Source organism: Cnephaeus nilssonii (genome assembly GCF_951640355.1).
Source record: "Cnephaeus nilssonii genome assembly, chromosome: 12".
Classification (NCBI taxonomy): Eukaryota; Metazoa; Chordata; class Mammalia; order Chiroptera; family Vespertilionidae; genus Cnephaeus; species Cnephaeus nilssonii.
Genome location: NC_137083.1, coordinates 61,937,224 through 61,956,634, shown reverse-complemented (window position 1 = coordinate 61,956,634; position 19,411 = coordinate 61,937,224). Strand labels below are relative to the sequence as shown.

The window sequence follows — 19,411 nt, the reverse complement described above, 5'->3', positions numbered from 1 at the left end:
TCTTACAAAGAGATAGTGTCGGTTGTGGGATGATTTAATCTGTCAGCACAAAGTAGATATTCCTGACTATAACTAAGACTATCTTAGGCAAGCTCCGGGTAGGTCATGTCTTTATGATAGATTCCATTTTTGAGTGTCCATTCCCCTGAATTGAGCCAGACATGCAGTATGTACCCAGCTGTATACTGGTTGTATGATTGATAGTTCCCTCTCCTGGCTTCTTCTAACTCAGACTTTGTCTTGACTTTCATTGGCCTTTTAAGTTTGAGTATCCTTCCTGTTCTCTTTAACTTTCCTCACCTTATCTCACCTTCTCAGATACTTTACAGCATCTATAAAGGGACTAAATTATTTATTTACAAGAAAGGAATTGTATAGGGAGGGGAGGGACAGGTTGTTAAATATCTATTAATTGCTTTGATGTCAGCCCACTGTCTGGTGACTTATTTCTCGTTGCCCTGAAAGGTCCATCTAGTCATTCTTGTGACAAAAGCAAGTCACCAATTGTTTTTGGTGCCTGTGGTTGAGCAAAAAAGGTTGTCAAGCTTTCTAGGAAATGAAGTAGGAAAGGATGGCATTGGGGACAGTTTCTAGCTCTTCTAGTCTCTGAATCATCCACTCAAAATACAAGGTAGCCCTTGAATTTAGGGGAACCAAACTGAGAAAGAACACAAAAATCATCACAGCTTCCTAAATCCAAAAATAAAAAGTCTTTCCTCTCAATCTGGAGAGTTTCCCCTGGATTTGACTACATCATTGGTTAGGACAGTCTTTCAAAGGAGAATATTCTGCTGTAGAAAGTAGGAAATTGAAAGGCTGGCCTAAGACTCAGTATCTGTGACCATCTTTTTTACATAATCCCAGAGATCTTTTATCTGCTACCTTCATCAAATTCTCCAGAACTTTTTATGGTTTCATTTAAATGTCAATCAATTAATTTCTATTTATTGAACACCTGCTTTTTGCCCAGCAATGTTATTGGGAAGTATTTGGAAACTGCAGGCATGCTCTTCCCTCACCTCTCAAAGGCTCCATGGAGACTTGGTCCTAACCAGTTTGTGTCATAATCCTTGCTCTCCAGGGCCGCCTGCTGAACCTAAGCTGCTCTACAGTGCCTACATTTGTGCTCTCAATTACTGCTACTACTCAGGTAAGGCCTCCAGAGTGGGAAAGCAGTGGTCTGGAGAGGATCCTGAGACCATCAGGGTTTTACTTGATATGGGGTGGATGGCTGTGAATGGCACATCAGCTTCCATCTCTCTGTTTTTCTAGGCTCTGGCCTTGATAGAGCTTTACAATGCTCCTGAGGGTCGCTATAAGCAGGATGTCTACCTGTTGCCCAAGAAAATGGGTAAGTATGTGCTCTTCCATCCCCATCCTTACCAAAGTAGTTCAGAATCAGAGGTTAACTGAAGTTTGGGAGCATTATGTTTCTTAAGGACAGGAAAGAGCGAGAGCGAGAGCGAGAGCGAGAGAGAGAGAGAGAGAGAGAGAGAGAGAGATATGTTTATCATGTAAAGTAGGAGCTAGAATTCCTAGGTTCCATCCTCAGCTGATTGATCCCATGTTCCACATGGGTTGCTCCAGTAAAGTCATGACACTTTGCTGTGATTTTGTTTACCTGCCTGTGCATTGTAAGGGTTTTCTCTCATCAAGTATCTTGTATGTAAGAATCTCAAAGAAGAAAAAGATTTTCCCCAAGAGAGAGGAATCATCTCCTACCTTGCAACATCTGACTTATTCCAGTTCTAGGCAGCCCCTACCAAACTCTCTCAGACCAGGAGGACCTTCATACTACGCCTTTTAACTCTTAACCCATTGTTTCAGGCCAAAAGAAAGCTTCTGAATAGCTTCTATGACGAGTTTAGTTATGTGGGTGTTTTGTATAAGAGAAACATTAAACTGTCTTAAATTTTTAAAGAACCTGCCTCAAGCACCTGAACTGAAACAGTGTATTTATAAGCTCCTGACACAAAGATCGGGTAATAAGTCAGCTTCTAGTTTCGTTTTGCTTTAGCTCTAAATGCAAAGCAGCTGTTAGAAGTTGACATGTTTTCCTTGAGTAGACACTTTGGAAGGATATAAAAGAAATAGAGCAGTCCATATTCTGAATATGAAGTGAAGTTAGGGAGACCAAACAAATACATAGGAAATGACATAAAATTTTGAATAAGTAATATGCATTTAGGAAAGGGAATGTAAACAAATCATAAGAGAACTAAACGTACTGAAAGTAAGACAAACAGTGTAGTATCATTCCTTTCAGATTTACCAGATGTTAGTTTTTTCTGAGTGACTCAAGGTATAGAGTTTGAGGCAGAACTAAAGTTGGAGCTTCCCATTTTTTAGTCCTCCCACTAGCCCATCCTTTCTTTTAGACCCAAAGGCCTATTTCTTTCATTTCTCCCCAAGGAGAAGGAAAGGTTCAAGACCAAAGCAGCTTGTAAGGAAGAAAGGTAATGGCTTTGAAAAGTTTATGGGTTCAAAGTTCAAGCAACCATTCCTTAGAACTAAGGGCCAGTGAGCAAAAGTTAAGCGTTTTTCATTCAGCTCCAAGAATTAGAAGGTGTCTTTCAACTTTTTAAGGCCTAACATGGAGAGAACAGCCAGACAAGAGGCATGAATGCTTATACCAGGGCTTCTGTGGTCTGTTCCAGATGAGTATGTGGCCAGCCTACACCTGCCCACCTTTGATGCCCACCTGACAGAGCTGACAGATGAGCAGGCCAAGTATCTGGGACTCAACAAGAATGGGCCCTTCAAGCCTAATTACTACAGGTGCCTTGGGTTCCCTAGAAAACGGAAGCCTGGGTAGTGAAGACCAAATTGGTCTTTGCATCATCACCATATTTACATGGACTCAGAAAAATAAACCCACCCTCCCTCACTGCCACCCCCAAAAGACTCTTTGAGGCTTTCTCAAGACATTAGTGTTTCCTTCCCTGAATTTGCCTTTATTCATTTCATCTTCTTGATATGATTTTTACCTCTTTATAAAGAAATACTGGCTTTTTTTACTGATGTGAAAAAGTACCACAATTATCTACCCTCACCATACACTCCAGAAAAGTCCCTGCCTCCCTAGTACACCTCTAAGCAGGCTCTTCATGTCCCAGCATCCCCACAAGCTGATAACATCACAGTCTCATCTTTCTTTTTCCCTCCAGGTATTAAGTTCCTGTAACTCAAGCCAGAAGAAGTTTTAAGGAATAGAACTCCAAGCCTTTTCTCCACTCCTATACAGGAAGGAACCCAGCAAGCTGCTTCTCTAATCAGCTGCCCGCCGTGCTCACCCTATATGTTAGATTATTTATTTATTAAAATCTAGAATCCTGTGCCTGTCGCCTTGGCCCAGAGTGGTTACTGCCCCGAGGGCTGTGAGAGCCGCAGAGGACAGGCTGAGGAAGGAAAGAAATGGGCAACCATTCCCAGTGCAGCCTTTGCATTATTCCCCATTGACGGAAGCCTTAGCAGTGGTCATTCTTCTCTTGTTCAGGCTCAGGAGTTAGTCCCGGGATTCCGGACTCCTTGTTTCCTGGGGTTTTCTGGGATACATTTTCAACAGCTGCTTTTCTCAGCTTTGGTTTGTCCCCAGATAAGGCTTTTTGGAAGCCACTGTATTAACATGGCCTGGGTTCCCAGCCATCATCATTGTCACTGCCTTCTTTATAAAATGGTTGGAAAGGATTGTTAGGGCTTTGGCAAGCTGCACCAAGAACTCAGCTATGCCTATGCTTACTGGAAGTCTCCTTCACGTGGAACTCCTTTCTTCTCAAGTACTTATGTCCATTTTAACGCTTTCTGGTTCCAAGAGGAATGTGCTTCCATTATTTCCTCAGCATCTCTGATATTTGTCAGACATATGTTTAGCCATCTTTCTAACCCAGCTACCCTCTCTCTGCTCAGGAAGTGGGAGGCAGCCCTACTGGGGCCCATGGTTGTACTTCCTTGTCATTTAACTGGATAGTTTCCCAGGAAGCTCTCTCCAAATTGACACTGTCTCAGCAATGTGAAACATTGCTTCCTGAAACTTCCTTTTATTGCCTAAAACTGCTTCTGAAACTGAGCAGGGAAAGGCATACTTTCCAAGGGATTTGGAGTGTATGGCTTTGGAAATGGGACAGGTCTTTCAGGCCCACAGCTTGACACCCTAAAGAAGCAGAATGTATTTATTTGTCTCCTGGGAAGATCTTTGCAGCATAACTGACTAACTGTATAGAGATGACACTGTAAACTGTGTCCAGATGATCAAAGTCAGTTTGTTTAGGTTGAATTTCATCAGACATTCAGCTGTTGATGAAACTGAAATCTAATGTTTCTGTAATTTAGTCTGGTATTTCTTCTCTGTTGGGATATCTTATTACGTTCTGGCCTTTTCCATCTTATGGGCCTGTCATTTCTTGAGTAACTCCAACATTACAAACAATTAGTAATGTGAGCAGCCTGAAATTTTATGTCCCACCTAAGAGTTTGATTCCTTTTGGAGACAGACCTATTGGTCTTAGGGTTCCAATGGAACCAGATTGGTTCTAAGAGTTAAAGTCTAGAGGGGCCCTACAAATCTTGAATGAAGTGAGTCCCCTTCCCCCCTTCCAACCCTAATTAGACTCTCAGGTTTGTTTAGTTTTCCTGTTTTGCTTTTTTCTATCCTGGTCTGCCTCTAAGAGTCAAGACCAAGGTGACTCAAGAAAACACCAGACTATCCAGGGTCACTGTAACCTTCCCACTCTAATTCTCCTCCCCAACCTCCACCTTCTCCAACTTACCCTGCTCTTCCTATATACCCTCTGGAAGTGATCTTCCTTTTGGAGGCAGGGAGGAGGACCTTAGGTAAATGACTGTTTGCTTCATTAAATACCATATAGGCTCAACCCATACAGTCTGATTACTCAAAGGCCGTATGTCTTAGCAAGTACTGGAAAAAAACCACATACATGGCTATATTCTTTCATGAAGAAGATCATAAATGCTGAAAATTCCACAAGGCTATTTAATTTTTTCACTTGCTTACCCAGTTCTGATTTTTGTATTAATTAATTGGATCCCTTTTGCAAAAGATTCAGATTTTCGTACTTTATCTTATATCTAGAGAAAATTCCTTAGGCAGATATCTAAACTCTAGCCTATTATGTTCTTAGGCCAAAAGTCATAACCTGCTGTTTCTCAGCAAAGCCTGGCTCTCTATGGAGCTTTCTTTGTGCTGATCCTGACAGAACATGCCCTTCCAAATGAAAAAGGAGCCACACTGGGCTTCTAGGTTACGTTGCTAGTTTTGCTGCCCAGAATGAGGTATTTGCCTCTGAGTTCCAGATGACTTGTTCTCCTTTCTCTCTGGGGATCCTGTGTTGTCAATCATTGAGAAGAAGGAGGCACAGGCCTCCTGAGAATTTGGGTTCTCCCTTAGTTGGAATTTGGTCATTATTTCCTCTACTCTTGGAATCAGAGCAAATGTGTCTTCTTCCCTCAAGCTCTCACCTAGACGCATCCTAGGTATCTGGAAGCGTGGGAAAGAAAACTAATTATCTCTATATGTGGCCCTGGCCTGTGGGAATACTTACCATTTTCCCTATGATGAATTTGTGCTACTTTTCAAGGTCTTTTTTGTCTTCTTAATGAAAAAATTGTTTTCTTTCTCTCTTCTTTTTTTTAAAGAAACTTATTTGGTCCACTCCCTCTGCCCTCCTACCTCCTCATCCTATCCTCCCATATGAGCACGGCTCCCATGGCCATATACTCCTGCAAAGCTTTTTTGCTGCTTGGCTTTTCTCTGAACAGATCTAAAATTGCTGCTCCTATGGTTTTTTCAAAATTAACTTTGTCACAGTTTTAAAAAAGAAATTCGAATGCATTGTTGCATTAAGCTTTTTTTAATTAAGGAAAATTATTGAAAGAAAATAGGCAACACCAGCAAATCATATATGGACAAGTTCTAAACTATATATACATACATATATATATATATATAAATAACCATCTAGTTCTCATTGTCATCTAACTGAAAGGAAATAAAACCTCTAAGGATCACCATTTCTGAAGAGGCTATTAGAAATCTTTATGTCTAAGTGATTGTATTAGATCAGCAATAATGAACATGTAATCTGAAAAGATAAATAAAATATTCTTAAATGGATTCCTGTCTTGAGAGTATTCTTTGCTTCTGTGAACTAATACAGAGATGAGAGAGGTTTCTGGGCAACAGGCTAAAGAGCTTGCTGTAGGGCAAGGATGTGAAAAACTGAAGCAGTTATCAATAGGCATGTTAAATGGCCTTAGCCTTGAAACCCTATTCCATGATAGGTCATTCTACTAATTAATATTCCCCCACCCCATCCCTCCGTTGCATGTATAAATATACTGCTTTCTCAGAACTGGGAGTTGAGAAGTGTAGGCTTAAGGCAGAGAAATTAAAGTGTCATTATAAACTCCCCAAGCCCACTACCCTTAGCTGGAGAGCACAGAAGGGTTTAGGACCAAACAATCCTGACATCCAGGACCTGACAACATACAACCAAAGGGAAGAAAGAAATTAATCTGGCAGAGATTTATCTCTAAGTCAGGTTTTGCCCGACTAAATCAGTAACCAGAGGATGAGTCTAACTTCCTGTTCTTCCTCAACTACCTATAGAGTAGCCATTTCTGAGCAGCTTCTGGTAGCCAGCTTCTTTAGTTGGTAACCTAAACTAGTTCTACATTCTGAATGCAAGATGTTTTCTCATTACACCCACACATGACTTTTGAGAGAGGAGGGTATTCTATTCTTTTTCTACTACTTTACCTTGGCTGCCTGATACCCTTAAAAATAGGTATTTTAAGACTTCCTGCATCTTATTTTTAAACTTTCTCCATGTAAGGTGTTACCTATTTAATCATATATCTGACCTCCATGGATTATAGTGGAGTACTTATATGGGGAAGGGTATATTTGGTCCTTGTAATATACCTATTTATACCTCCAGCCCTCTCTCTACCAAAGGCCTCAGGAAACCTGAATTTTTGGAAGTTTAAAAATAACTCAGCATGGGAGCCATCTCTGCAAAGATGGAAAAACTTATAGACCAGCCCCTAATTATCTCCCAGGTATATTTATGGTCACCTCTGTGGTTAATGGTAATGATAGCTGCCACTTCATTGTTGACAAACTAAAAGAGAGGGAGTGTGTGCCAATTCCATGACTTACAAAGTTTCAAAGTTTTCAGTTAATCTGGTTTCTTGTTACTTCTTCCAGGAGTTGTTTCCAGATAGCTTCCTCCTTATGACAAACTCTGAAAGCCTGGACCTATAATACATCGATGTCTTCCATTCCACTAGTTGTGAAAAAGATAATGGATTGAGGTCTATCCTCATGTTGATTCTTTGCAAACTCCACAATACCGATTTTTCAAAACCCTTCTCTGAAAGTGAAGCCAGGTGGAGCTCTAGACTCAACAAAAAGCTTTACAGAGGGGTCTTGAGAGCAGTCCTCAATCCTACTTTCAACTGAAGGTCACTTTGCCATCTTTGCCCTAGTGACAGGCTGGAAAGGAACAAGCCTCAAAAGCGGCCACTCCTGCCTGCCACCACCGTAGGGGATCCTGCTGACTGACTAGGCTCACAAAAGAGAACATGAAGTTCTGGGCCTGTCAGTCTTAGAGCTCTGACTGTTTAGGAGGAGAGGTATTGGGAAGAGGGAAGGTAGAATAATTGATTCTTTTATTAAGAAACGCTAATGGGCTGTGCTGTGGCAGGTTTACCACACTGAAGCAGTGATGAGCTAGGCGTAGGTTGTGAATTTTAAAGCAGAGTATGAGTCCTTAAGAGTTTAACAAATTATACCCTGAGAAGAATTCCAAAATCAAATAGTTTCAGCCTTGAGCCAGGGACTTTCTTGGAAATTCATATGAATTCAATTCTGCTGAACCAGTGAGTCTCAACCCCAGAAGATATTGCCCCTCTGGGGACATTTTGCAATATCTGGAGACTTGGTTGTCATCCTCGGGGGAGGGAACTATTGGCATCTAGTGAGGAGAGGCCTGGGATTCTGCTAAACATCCTACAATGCACAGGACAGCCCCCACAACAAATAATTTTTCAGTCAATAGTACATAAGCCCTGTGTTAACAATACATAAATGAGGCATACAAAAATGAATTAAACTTGGCTCTTCTCTCGAGCTTTTATCCAGGTTGTAGATGGAGGGTGAGAGGTGGGGATAAGAAAGGAAAGGGAAAATGGTGAGAGGGTGCAATAAGATGTTGGGGACCAGGGAGAAAAAGGAACTCGGAATGCTCCAAGGACCGCTCCCTCTCTCAACTCTGCCTGACCTATCACCTACTAACTAGCAGAGGAAAATGTGAAAGAAAGATAGGGTTAAGAAAGGAACAGAATTGTCCCTAAGAAGTAAACGGGGGAGTAACTTCTTCAGGCCCTTCCCTGTGGGATATAGTGGAAAATAGAAGGATTTTGGACCCAGGCTGACTTGGCTTGACACCAACACCGCCTGAAAGGATTGAGGAGGGTCAAAAGGAAGGCTTCCTGGAGGAGGAGGAGGTGATGACTAAATAGAATCTGTAAGGAAGAACAGCAAGTTCCTCCAGAGAGAGAACAGCACATTTAAGGCACTGAAACAAGATAGAATATGATGCCTTGAGACCTGCAAGGAGTAATTCATCTCTGTGGGTCCCGACTTCCTCGCCAGTGATATTGGATTCATGAAAACAACCTGTCAGCGAGAGGTGTGATATACCTGAAAGGTCCCTGGTGCAATGCCTGGAAAGAGTGGCAGGTCACCAATCACACCCATTCTCCTCAGGCTGCTTCCTTGGGGCTACTGTTACCAACCCAGACTGCCAAAACGTTTACTGCTTTTTAGATAAATTCCAGGGTGGGCAAGCCACGCAGCCTCCTTTGCCCCCAGGAAGGATCTTAGAAGAATGAAGCAAAAGACTCGGGGTGAGGGTGGGGCGGAGCGCTTGCTCTCCCATTCCCTTTTAACTCCCTAGATCACAACGTGAGGAAGGTGCCCACTTCTGCAGAGGAAGGCGGATGACCAAGAGCAGCCCTGAGAGGCACCCGCAATTTCAGTGAAGCGAAAACGCCCCACCTCACCTGTGAACCCCCAGTCTCCCAGCTAAGTCCTCACTCTGAGCTTCAGAGAGGGCGAGTCCCTCGTTGCCTGCGGTGTCCCTGGCCACCTGGCGGTGCCATCCCTTCCCTGCGATGGAAGCGGGATTTGGGACGCGTGCAGTTGGGGGCAGAGGTCTGCGGTCACGGGGAAGCAGCTGCGGTGGAGCGGGAGGAGAAGAATCGAGCTCCCCGAAAAGGTCGCTCTTTGGGAGGAGGTGAGTGCTGAGGGACACCGAGAGAGAAGCAAAGGGATAGCCGCCTTGAGCTCAGGCCCACAATTCGGGAGGTAGAGCTGGGAGCCCACCCAGGAGCCCACCGCTACCGGCGGCGCCGCAGGACAGGGAAAAAAGACGGGGGCTGTTCCCTTGAAAGAGCCCCCCTCCAAGTCCCGCTCCAAGGGGTCGAACAGCCAATTGCGCCGCGGGGCGGGGCTGCGGAAAGCGGCCGCAGCCAATAGCTGTTCAGGGGGCGGGGCCGTGCCGGCGGCGCGCGGCGGCGGGGTCGCCTCGGGCAGAGAGCGCTGAGCAGCTGAGCGGAGCCCCTGACCCGAGCCGCATGGAGGACCTGGTGGCCCCGGGGGCCGGGAGCCCGCCCGCCAATGGCAACGGCAACGGCGGCGGCAAAGGGAAGCAGGCGTCGCCCAAGGGCCGGGAAGTGTTCCGAAGCCAGCGGCGGGAGTCAGAGGTGAGGAGCCCGGAGAGCTTCTGTTGGGGCCGGGAGGTGCCCGCGGGCGGGAAGCGGCGGCTGAGGGGCGGTGGCCCGGTTCCCCTCCCGCGCCCCGAGTCCCCCCTGAGAGCGGGCGCCTGCGGGTGCGCCGCAGTCTGGACTCTGAGCTCTGCAGCGCCGGACCCCTCTCCTCCCCTCTCCTGCCGCGAGCAGGTCGGGGCTTGCGAGCCCTCTGGCCTCCGCTCCCGGAGGTGTGGCGCGATCTCGAGCGTACCAGGTACTTTTCAAACATTTATCTCACTCGTGGCTGCAGCCCCTGGAGGTGGGAATTCGTACTCCCATTGCCAGAGGAGCAAACGGGCGCGCGGCGGTGGAGGACCTGCGTGAGGGGTGGGAGGCCGGAGCGCCGCCGCCGCCGCCGCCGCCGCAGGGCAGAGGAGCGGGCTGGGGGCGCTGCCCGCCATCCGGGCTCCCCGAGCCGGTCCAGCTGTGCCGCGGGCCTTCTGCCCTCCCCCTTCCCACGCCCCCGTGAGGGTGGCAGGCTCCACCGACCTCGGGACCGCTACCTGGAAGGGTTAATGAGACAGGATTCAGGCGGGGCCAGTGCAGGAGTGAGTGGATGGGACTGTCCCAGGATCCAAACCCACACGTAGGAGTATGAATGTTTGGGTCGCTTCCTCTTCTGGAAAATAATAAATAAATAACCCCCTAGCCAGGAGGATGAAAGGATTGGCTCATATCACTGCCCCCCCGCCCCCCCCCCCCCGCCCTCCTCCAGCCAGTCTCCATCAACCAGCCCCGAGTAGAACTGGGTCTGAGCGGGACCAGGAGAACAGACTGGGATGTCAGGTGTGCGAGGGTCTGTAGCGATCACCCGGGTTAGCCCTTGGTTTCCCAGACGTGAAAGAGACAGAAGTAACTTGCCCACGATCCTGCTAGTACATCTCTGGCTTAGAGGCCGGGAGTCCCAAGCTTTGGAGTCAGGCAGACCAGGTTTTGAATCCCAGGCCCCGCCATTTATTCTCTGTGTTGACGTTTGGCAAATTGCCAAACCTCTAGGAGCTCCAGTTTCTTCATCTGTAAAATGAGGTTAACGCTTATGTGCCTTGGGAGGTTGTAATAAAGCCAAAGTGAGATAATTGAATGTAAAATGTTTAATGCAGTGCAGGTACCCTGCATGTAATGGGTCAGTTCAGAGCAGCTCTTAGCAGTACTGTACACCCCCACATCAAGGGGCAGAGCTGGTTCTGAGTGCCGGGTCTTAAGCATCCAAGTCCAGGGTGTGCCATTTGAATGCTATCTCACCATTTCCAAAGGGATTTCATGTATGCTTTCCATCTTGATACAGAGTAGGAAAACCATCCCATTTTTTTAAAGAGAGAAGTAGAAGAGGTGAAAAGACTGGCCCCAAATCACACCACTTTCAGAGGCATATAGTTCCGCCCTCCTGCCTTGCTAGATCAGGCAGGGTTCTATCCACCACATCATCTCCCCCCCCCTCCCCCCCCCCTCCGCCGCCTCAGTACCAATCTGGCCTTTTAGGGCACCCTTTGCTTCCTTCCCCATTAGAGACATTTTTCTTACTCAAATGTGGTATATTTTGGGGGGAGGGAATAGTCATTCTATATGCCCAGCACTAACTTAGGTGCTAGGGATACAGCCGTGAACAAGATAACATCTTTGCTCTTTGAAGCTAATATTCCAGTGGGAGTGGCGAGACAGACAATATGCTAATAAATAACATAATTTCAGAGTGATATGTTCTTTGAGGGAATTAAAACTCCTTCCGACGCCGGAAGCCTTGTCCCTACCTATCAAGTCTTCCTTTAGGAAAAGGCTCTGATACTACTTTACCTTTGCCGGTGAGTTCAGTACCCCAGTGAGCTCAGCATCCCGAGACTCAGAGCTTTCCACCTGCACTGCAGTTTACCTCCTGACTGCCGGCAGCTGCACTTGTCATGCTTGGAAATGAACAACTGCAGTGATCCTCTCTATCTGGGCTCACTGCCTGCCAAAAGGCTGGCTGGAGAGATTAGCTTTCCTCTACCTTCCACTGCAGCAGGAGAGCTGCTTCTGCTTGTCGGTATCACTACAACACCCGGGTGCCAGACTCAGATGACCGTGGGCTTTTCCTTCCCTCCTCTTGCTTTCCTGTGTAAGCTAGTCCTCAGGAGAGATGGTTTTCTTTCCTCTCTAGGGGTGCTAAAGAATTGCTGAAAGACAATTATTTGGCTTAAGTCAAGAGCGTCTCCTATGTACATGTCACTGTTTATAGGGCACTGTTGACCTACTCTTTCACAATGGCTTTTAGGTATGAACTTCTCAACCTAAAAAGAAAGTTAGATAATAATCATTTGCTTAATAAAAAGATTCTTAACTTACCAAAGGATTCACCTCTGGCCTCTTTGAGCCAGATCCTCTGGTTTAATTGGTTCCCAAAGTCTTTGACAGAGTTTGTGGCAAAATGAGGAAAATTTGGGCATTGTGTGCCCAAACCTCACTGTTTCATGGTTTTTATATGAAGTTTTATTACCTAGGCATGGTTGATTAAACCACTGGCCTTGTGATTGAATTCAGTCTCCAGCCTCCTCCCCTCCCTTGAGGTAGGGCCAGCCCCTCCTTTGAAACTCTTTGGGTTCCTGTGAGTCACCTCATTAGCTTAAACACAAGTATGGTTGACAAGGCCCCTTATAAATATCAGACACTCCCATCACTCAGGAAATTCCAGAGGTTTTAGGAGTTCGGTGCCAGAAAGGGGAGGGAGGTGGGGCAAAGACTAAATATATTTCCTTACACCACACTGAGAGGTTAAGTAATTTGTTCAAGATCACATAATATGTGACAGTATGCCACAGACCTGAGATTCAAAATTTTAAAAACTCGGATAGATTAATACATACTGGTAGGAAATACCCCAAAGTGCTTAAAGAGGTTAGGGGATTATATTAAAACTAGAGACCCGGTGCACTGGGGGGTGGGGAGGGTGTCCTCAGCCCAGCCTACGCCCTCTCGCAGTATGGGACCTCTCAGGGAATGTCCAACTGCTGGCCTAAGGGAGAGTGGGCCTAAGCCGGCAGTCGGACATCCCCCGAGGGGTCCTTAGTGCTGCCACGGAGGCAGGAGAGGCTCCTGCCACTGCCGCTGCACTCACCATCAGCCCGGCTTCTGGCTGAGCGGTGCTCCCCCTGTAGGAGCGCACTGACCACAGGTGCAGCTCCTGCGTTGAGCGTCTGCCCCCTGATGGTCAGTGCGAGTCATAGCAACCAGTCATTCTGCAGTTCGATTTATTTGCATATTAGGGTTTTATTATATAGGATAATTTATACATAGACCATCATAGGAGATCTAGTCTTTAATACAAATTGGAGTAGAAATGCTACCTCATTTGACAGTCCTAAAGTTTGGAACATTAGGGCTGAAGGACCTCTTTTTACAGATGAGGAATTATGATCCATAGAATGATATTTGCCCCAAATCATATAGTGGGTTAATGACAGAGTTGCAGTTAGAATACAGTTCACCTCTTGTTTTTGTCCATCGCGTTTTTCTGGGGATCAGCTAGATGCTCTTCTGGTCTGTGTTTATGTAGATCAGATATGGGCACAGATTATAGCTTTCATATCTGTTCACAATCCTGGCCCATTACCCAGAGTTTCTGATTCTACATAGGAATCTTCAGCCCCTCCCAGCACTGAGCCTCAATTTTGGCTTAAAACTGCTTATGGAAATGCAGACTGATGCAGCCACTGTGGAGAACAGTATGGAGTTTCCTCAAAAAACTAAAAATGGAACTCCCATTTGACCCAGTGATCCCACTTCTAGGAATATATCCCAAGAAACTAGAAACACCAATCAGAAAGGATATATGCACCCCTATGTTCATAGCAGCACAATTTACCATAGTTAAAATTTGGAAACAGCCTAAGTGCCCATCAGCAGATGAGTAGATTAAAAAACTGTGGTACATCTACACAATGGAATACTACGCTGTGGTAAAAAAGAAGGAATTCTTACCATTTGCAAAAGCATGGATGGAACTGGAGAGCATTATGCTAAGCAAAATAAGCCAGTCAGAGAAAGATAAATATCACATGATCTCACTCATTTGTGGAATATAATGAACAATATAAACTGATGAACAAAAACAGATCCAGAGACAGAGAAGCATAGCCCAGACTGTCAAACCTCAGAGGGAAGGTAGGGGAGGGTGGGGTTAAGGGGGAGAGATCAACCAAAAGACTTGTATGCATGCATATAAGCCTAACCAATGGACACAGACATTAGGGGCGTGAGGGCATGAGTGGGGGGTGGGGGGTAAGGGAGGCAATGTGGGGGATAAGGACACAGGTAATACCTTAATCAATAAAGAAAAAAAATTTTTAAATAAAAATTTTGGCTTGTAAAAGGTTACCTCCTAGATGAAAGGCACAGATGGAACTCTTCTAGCTGCCTCCCTGATTTAACCTTGGCCTCCAAGAGGGGAAGAGGATGAAATTAGGGTATAATCTCCTTTTGTCAACCCTTTCCCCAAGTTACCGCAAAGATTTCTCCATTACAGGGCTCTGTGGACTGCCCCACTCTGGAATTTGAGTATGGAGATGCAGATGGGCATGCAGCAGAGTTGTCAGGTATGAGGTAGATGGGTCTGTAGAGAGTGGAAGGTGGCCAAGAGGGAGAGGAAGGGGCTTGTCATCTCCCTTGGCAGCTTGTCTGTTCTCAACAAGTGGCTATAGAACAAAGGCTGTTCTCCACATTCCCTCTTCTCGCCACCCTTCAGGGTAAATATCTCTTTGTTCACATTTCTGTCTGAATTCTCCTGTGGCTATGGTACACTCCATTCTTTCATTCTGTCACTCTTTTCTGCTTACACTCTTTATTCTTTTTTGGTGCACTCTCAAATCTGTTTTCTCTCCACCTTCTCCTGTTTCTCCTCTCTTTCTCTTCCCATATTCACCTGTATCTTTGCATGTCCCCTTCTTTCTGCCACCCTCTCCTTCTCTATTCCATTCGCTCTCTCTCCTTTTCTCTTCTACCTCCATCTTGCTACCTTCCCTCAACACCTGCCCCTTAAATAAATCTCAGCAATGGCTGAAGAAAAACTCTATAGACAACTGGCCAGCTGAGCAAGGCTGGCCATATCACCGTTAGCTGTCTGAGTGGAGCTGTGTGATCCCATTCTCCTTTCAGTGCTGGGCTGCTTCTCTCTGGGTTTTTAGCTTAGGCCAGTGGTCGGCAAACTCATTAGTCAACAGAGCCAAATATCAACAGTACAACGATTGAAATTTATTTTGAGAGCCAAATTTTTTAAACTTAAACTATATAGGTAGGTACATTGTTATTAACTTAATTAGGGTACTCCTAAGCTGGCCTTTGCTAAAAACTCAAGGGGACAAAGAGCCGCATGTGGCTTGCGAGCCGCAGTTTGCTGACCACTGGCTTAGGCTAAACATGATGTCCTCACATTAGGGGCCTCCATGTTACACGTGCTGTGAAGGCCAGTTATTAATAAATGAGCTTTGGGTGGAGATGGTGTGAAAGTTAAATATTCCATCACGTGGAAGTGATACTTTGAGATATGATTTTTTTCAAAGAAAAGAGACAAACAGTTTTAAAGTTCTTGTGAATAAGCACAGGGAATAAATTTTGAAATAGGTAAGTTTAATTACCAACAAAAAATTAGAATACATAGTGTGTGTGTGTGTGTGTGTGTGTGTGTGTGTGTGTGTGTGTGTAAGGAGGGAGGGAGGGAGAGAGAGAGAGAAGAGATGTGGTGAAATGGTCAAAGAATGTGAATAGGAATTTATAGAATAGAAAACCCTACAGTCAATAAATATATGAAAAGATGTTCAACTAGCCCTAGCCGGTTTGGCTCAGTGGATAGAGTGTCAACCTGCAGACTGAAGGGTCCCGGGTTTGATTCCAGTCAAGGGCACATGCCCGGGTTGTGGGCTCGATCCAGTAGGGGGCATGCAGAAGGCAGTCGATCAATGATTCTCTCTCATCATTGATGTTTCTATCTCTCCCTCTCCTTCCTTCCTCTCTGAAATCAATCATAATTTTTAAAAAAATGTTCAACTACATTAGTAATGGGGAAAAGCAAATTAAAATAATCCCATATTATTTTGCATTCATCAAATTGCAAAATTTAAAAGCCTAGGGTTGGTGAGGGCGCAGAGAAATGAGTACTTTTATACACTGCTTGGCATGAGGGAGGATAGTATAATAAAATTGGAAAGCAGTTTGGTCATATCTAGCAAAGTTGAAAACCTATACATATTATGACCCAGTGATCTAGATGTACACTTTTTCAAAACACTTGGGCATAAGAAAACATGTACAAAGATGTTTATTGCGGCCATTGTGGAAAATGGAAAACAACTTAGTAGGAGAATGGATAAACTGTAGTATATCAATAAATAGCCATTAAAATAATCAATCTATATCAATATGTTTCAGTTTTAATAAATATTAAAAACAATGTTGGGGGGGAAGAAACAATGACAAAATAATTTATGCATTCATCAAACTGCATAAACATGAGTCTAAAAGGTGTTTCTAGGCAGTGCAGTTGCACATTTGTTTGAGAGCAGTATCCATAAAGTGAATGGATGTGTTCATCATGCTGTTTTTCATATAAAGAACTATTGAAAGACACATAGTAAAAAAGGTTTCTAAGAAAAAGTAATTTATGCATATGAGCCTAACCAGTGATCACGGACAACAGGGGGAGGGGAGGCATGTGTGGGGGGGGGTTTGGGAAGGGAACGGGGGGAGGGGGTTGATGACAAATATGTGATACCTTAATCAATAAAGTAATTTAAAAAAAAGAAAAAGTAATTTATACTATATGATAGATACTACTTGGATAAAAACTTTTAAAGCAGAACAGTATCATGTGTTTACAGGCACATACATAGGTAATAAAAGAATAAAAATAGGCATGTGAAGCATACACACCGATTTCATTATGGTGGTTACATCGAGAGAGGGAAATAAAATAGACTGGAGAGGAAGAGGGAACTTTAGATGTCTAAAGCAAATATGACAAGTGTTAATATTTGTTTAATCTGGGTAGATGATATGTATTCTATATTTATCTGTATATGAAAGTTCAGGATCTAAAATTTAAAAATAAAAACAAAAAAGTTTAGTATATAAGAAACTGCTCCCTTTTCTGATTAGGTTTGTGCTCTACTCTTAAATACACACACACACACACACACACACACACAATCCAATAATGACTGAAGAATTTAAGATTCAGAGATGGGACTTGCTTCTGGTCACTCCAGGATTCTGGAACTCAGGACTCAAAAGCCCTGGCTCCCAGCCTGGTTCAGTTGATTGGAGCATCTTCCCATATACCAAAAGGTGGCGGAGTTTGATTTCTGGTCAGGGCACATACCCAAGTTGCCGGTTCCAATCCCTGGTTGGGACACATGCAGGAAGCAACCAATCAATCTCTCTCTCTCTCTCTCTCTCTTTCTCTCTCTCTCTCTGCCCCCAATCCCTCTTCCTTTCTCTAATTTTTTTTTTTTTTTTAATCTCTGGTTCCAAGACAAAGTGTTTCTCAACCATTAGACAACTGGCTGGAACATAAGTGAATTTCTCTTGTTTTGTGATCTAATTAAATTTCCAGCAAGGGTCTCATTTAGGGAACAGGGTTTTGAGGAAACCTGTTTTATCACCTATTGATTTTTCAACTTCAGTTCTTCATCCTCTGTAAGATGAGGGTACTGGTATAATTTTCGGACGGGTGTGTGTGTGTGTGTGTGTGTGTGTGTGTGTGTGTGTGTAGGGGGAAAGGGCATTTATATTTCTTATAAGTGTTTTGTATTGAGAGACTACTGTTAGCAAAGTTAGATTTTCCTGGGCACAGGCTGCCCTTTGGCAACCATAGCTGCTCTACGTGGTCTCTGCCCAGGTGGCTGTAAGCAGGAACCTAAACTTCTATACCTTCGAGGAAACTTAGCAGGGAGAGAATGAGTTGGCTCCAACCCCAAAAAGCCATCTAATGCATATTCTTCAGCCCTCACCCTGGCCTCTAAATTTCAGGAGTTGTAGTGCCCTCCTCTTTCCTAGAGACTGGGTAATCCCAGTCTGGGTTGACAACCAGAAGGGGTTGCAGCCCTAAGAAACAGGAGTGATAACATTAAGCCCTCTCAGCTCCAACCCTCCTCCTGGCCCTCACCAAATGTTGAAGCCTGCCTTCTCTGCTGTGTCAGCCAGCTGGCAGGAGGAGGACAGGTTTGATGGTTTAATCACCCAGGGACACAAGTGGCTATTTTTAACTGCTCCAAAAAGGAGGAAGCTGACTCTGGGTTGAATTGGACACAGGAATGTACTGGAAGCTTTAGCTCTTTCGTGCTACCCTCTCTACTCCAGACCCCTTCGGTAAGGGTCTACTAAATGTTTGTGACTCTGTCCTATCTTTCCTGGCACAGAATTGTATAGCTACACTGAGAACCTGGAATTCACCACGAACAGGAGGTGCTTTGAAGAAGATTTCAAGACTCAAGGTGATCCCAGACCCTTATTCAGAGACCTACTTTTTTTTTTTTCCTTCATGATATCTCCGCCTGATCTAGAAAAATACCTAAAACAAAGTATGATCCTTCTTCATCCGCTCCCTAACCGTATAACTTCGCTATCCCTTCTTGCTTATGGGACAGAGTTTCCTATATCTCAGGTGGAGAGGCCCTGGAGTGGAAGCAAGAGAAGCCTGAGCTGAGTTCCCTTCCCTGATGTAAAGGGCCAAGAGGGCAGAGGGATGGGGAGGTGGGTCTGGGCTGGTGCCCTGCTGCCTGGTAGAACCCTGTGCTTAGCCTAGTCCTTAACTTTAATGTTCAGCCCTTGCTTCCAACTCTGCTGCACTGTCAATAGCATCCTATATAATAAAAGGCTAATATGCAAATTGTCCCCTCGGGTGGGAGTTCAACCAGGAGTCGACCAGGGGGTGGGGCCAGCCAACTGCCCGCGGCCCCTACCCCCTGCCAGCCCTGTCCCCGATTGGCCCCCCCACCCTGATCAGGGACTGGGCCGGCCAGCCAATCTACCATGTCCCCTCCTCAAACCCCTTCAAACCCTCCCCCTGGGCTGGCTGGACCCTACCCATGCACAAATTCGTGCAATGGGCCTCTAGTCTAATAATAATTTCATGTGTCCACACTGATTCTCTCAGACCTCCGTTCCCTTATTTGGTCAGTGGCAATTCAATTTTCAACTCAACAAGTGTGTGGTGAGTACCCTGTTCCCGTGCCAGAGATGCAGGAGGCAGGGGTGAAGGTGAATTTGCAGTGTCTTCAAAGCGATTATAGTTAGATAGCAAAAGGGAGATGTGTATATCACAAAACTAGCTCAGGCCAAGATGAACTGGTAAGTGCAAAAGAGAAGTAAAAAGTATCTTTAAGGATAGAACTTCTTCTTGGAGCATTTGTGGGAAAGAAGTAATTTTGTATTTGATCTGTAATGATGAATAGGAATTGCATATGTAGGAATACAGAGGGAACACTTTGAAGAAAGACAGAGAGATAGAACAGTATAAGCTGTGTGTGGAGGATGGAGGGGATGTGCAAGAAGATGAGGCAGCAGAGTGGTTTCAGGCAAGAACTTTTGGGGTCATTTACTTTCCCCATCCCTTATT

The 19,411-nt window shown here is 44.9% G+C and overlaps 2 protein-coding genes across 6 annotated transcripts in view; both read left to right on the top strand.

Annotated features, from left to right (window-relative positions):
* AHCYL2 (adenosylhomocysteinase like 2) overlaps positions 1 to 6,075 on the top strand; it is a 178,188-nt gene extending 172,113 nt beyond the window's left edge. For all 5 annotated transcript variants that reach the window (XM_079786223.1, XM_079786222.1, XM_079786226.1 and 2 more), the window contains exons 14-17: positions 1,082 to 1,150; positions 1,273 to 1,351; positions 2,658 to 2,778; positions 3,168 to 6,075. In XM_079786223.1, coding sequence (XP_079642349.1) covers positions 1,082 to 1,150; positions 1,273 to 1,351; positions 2,658 to 2,778; positions 3,168 to 3,174 — 276 coding nt within the window. In that variant the 3' untranslated portion in view covers positions 3,175 to 6,075. The remainder of the gene's footprint in view (positions 1 to 1,081; positions 1,151 to 1,272; positions 1,352 to 2,657; positions 2,779 to 3,167) is intronic.
* Positions 6,076 to 9,632: 3,557 nt separating this feature from the next.
* The window catches only part of STRIP2 (striatin interacting protein 2), a 50,080-nt gene continuing 40,301 nt past the window's right edge, over positions 9,633 to 19,411 (top strand). Inside the window, exons 1-3 of the mRNA XM_079785638.1 lie at positions 9,633 to 9,786; positions 14,327 to 14,396; positions 18,213 to 18,287. Coding sequence (XP_079641764.1) covers positions 9,658 to 9,786; positions 14,327 to 14,396; positions 18,213 to 18,287 — 274 coding nt within the window. The 5' untranslated portion in view covers positions 9,633 to 9,657. The remainder of the gene's footprint in view (positions 9,787 to 14,326; positions 14,397 to 18,212; positions 18,288 to 19,411) is intronic.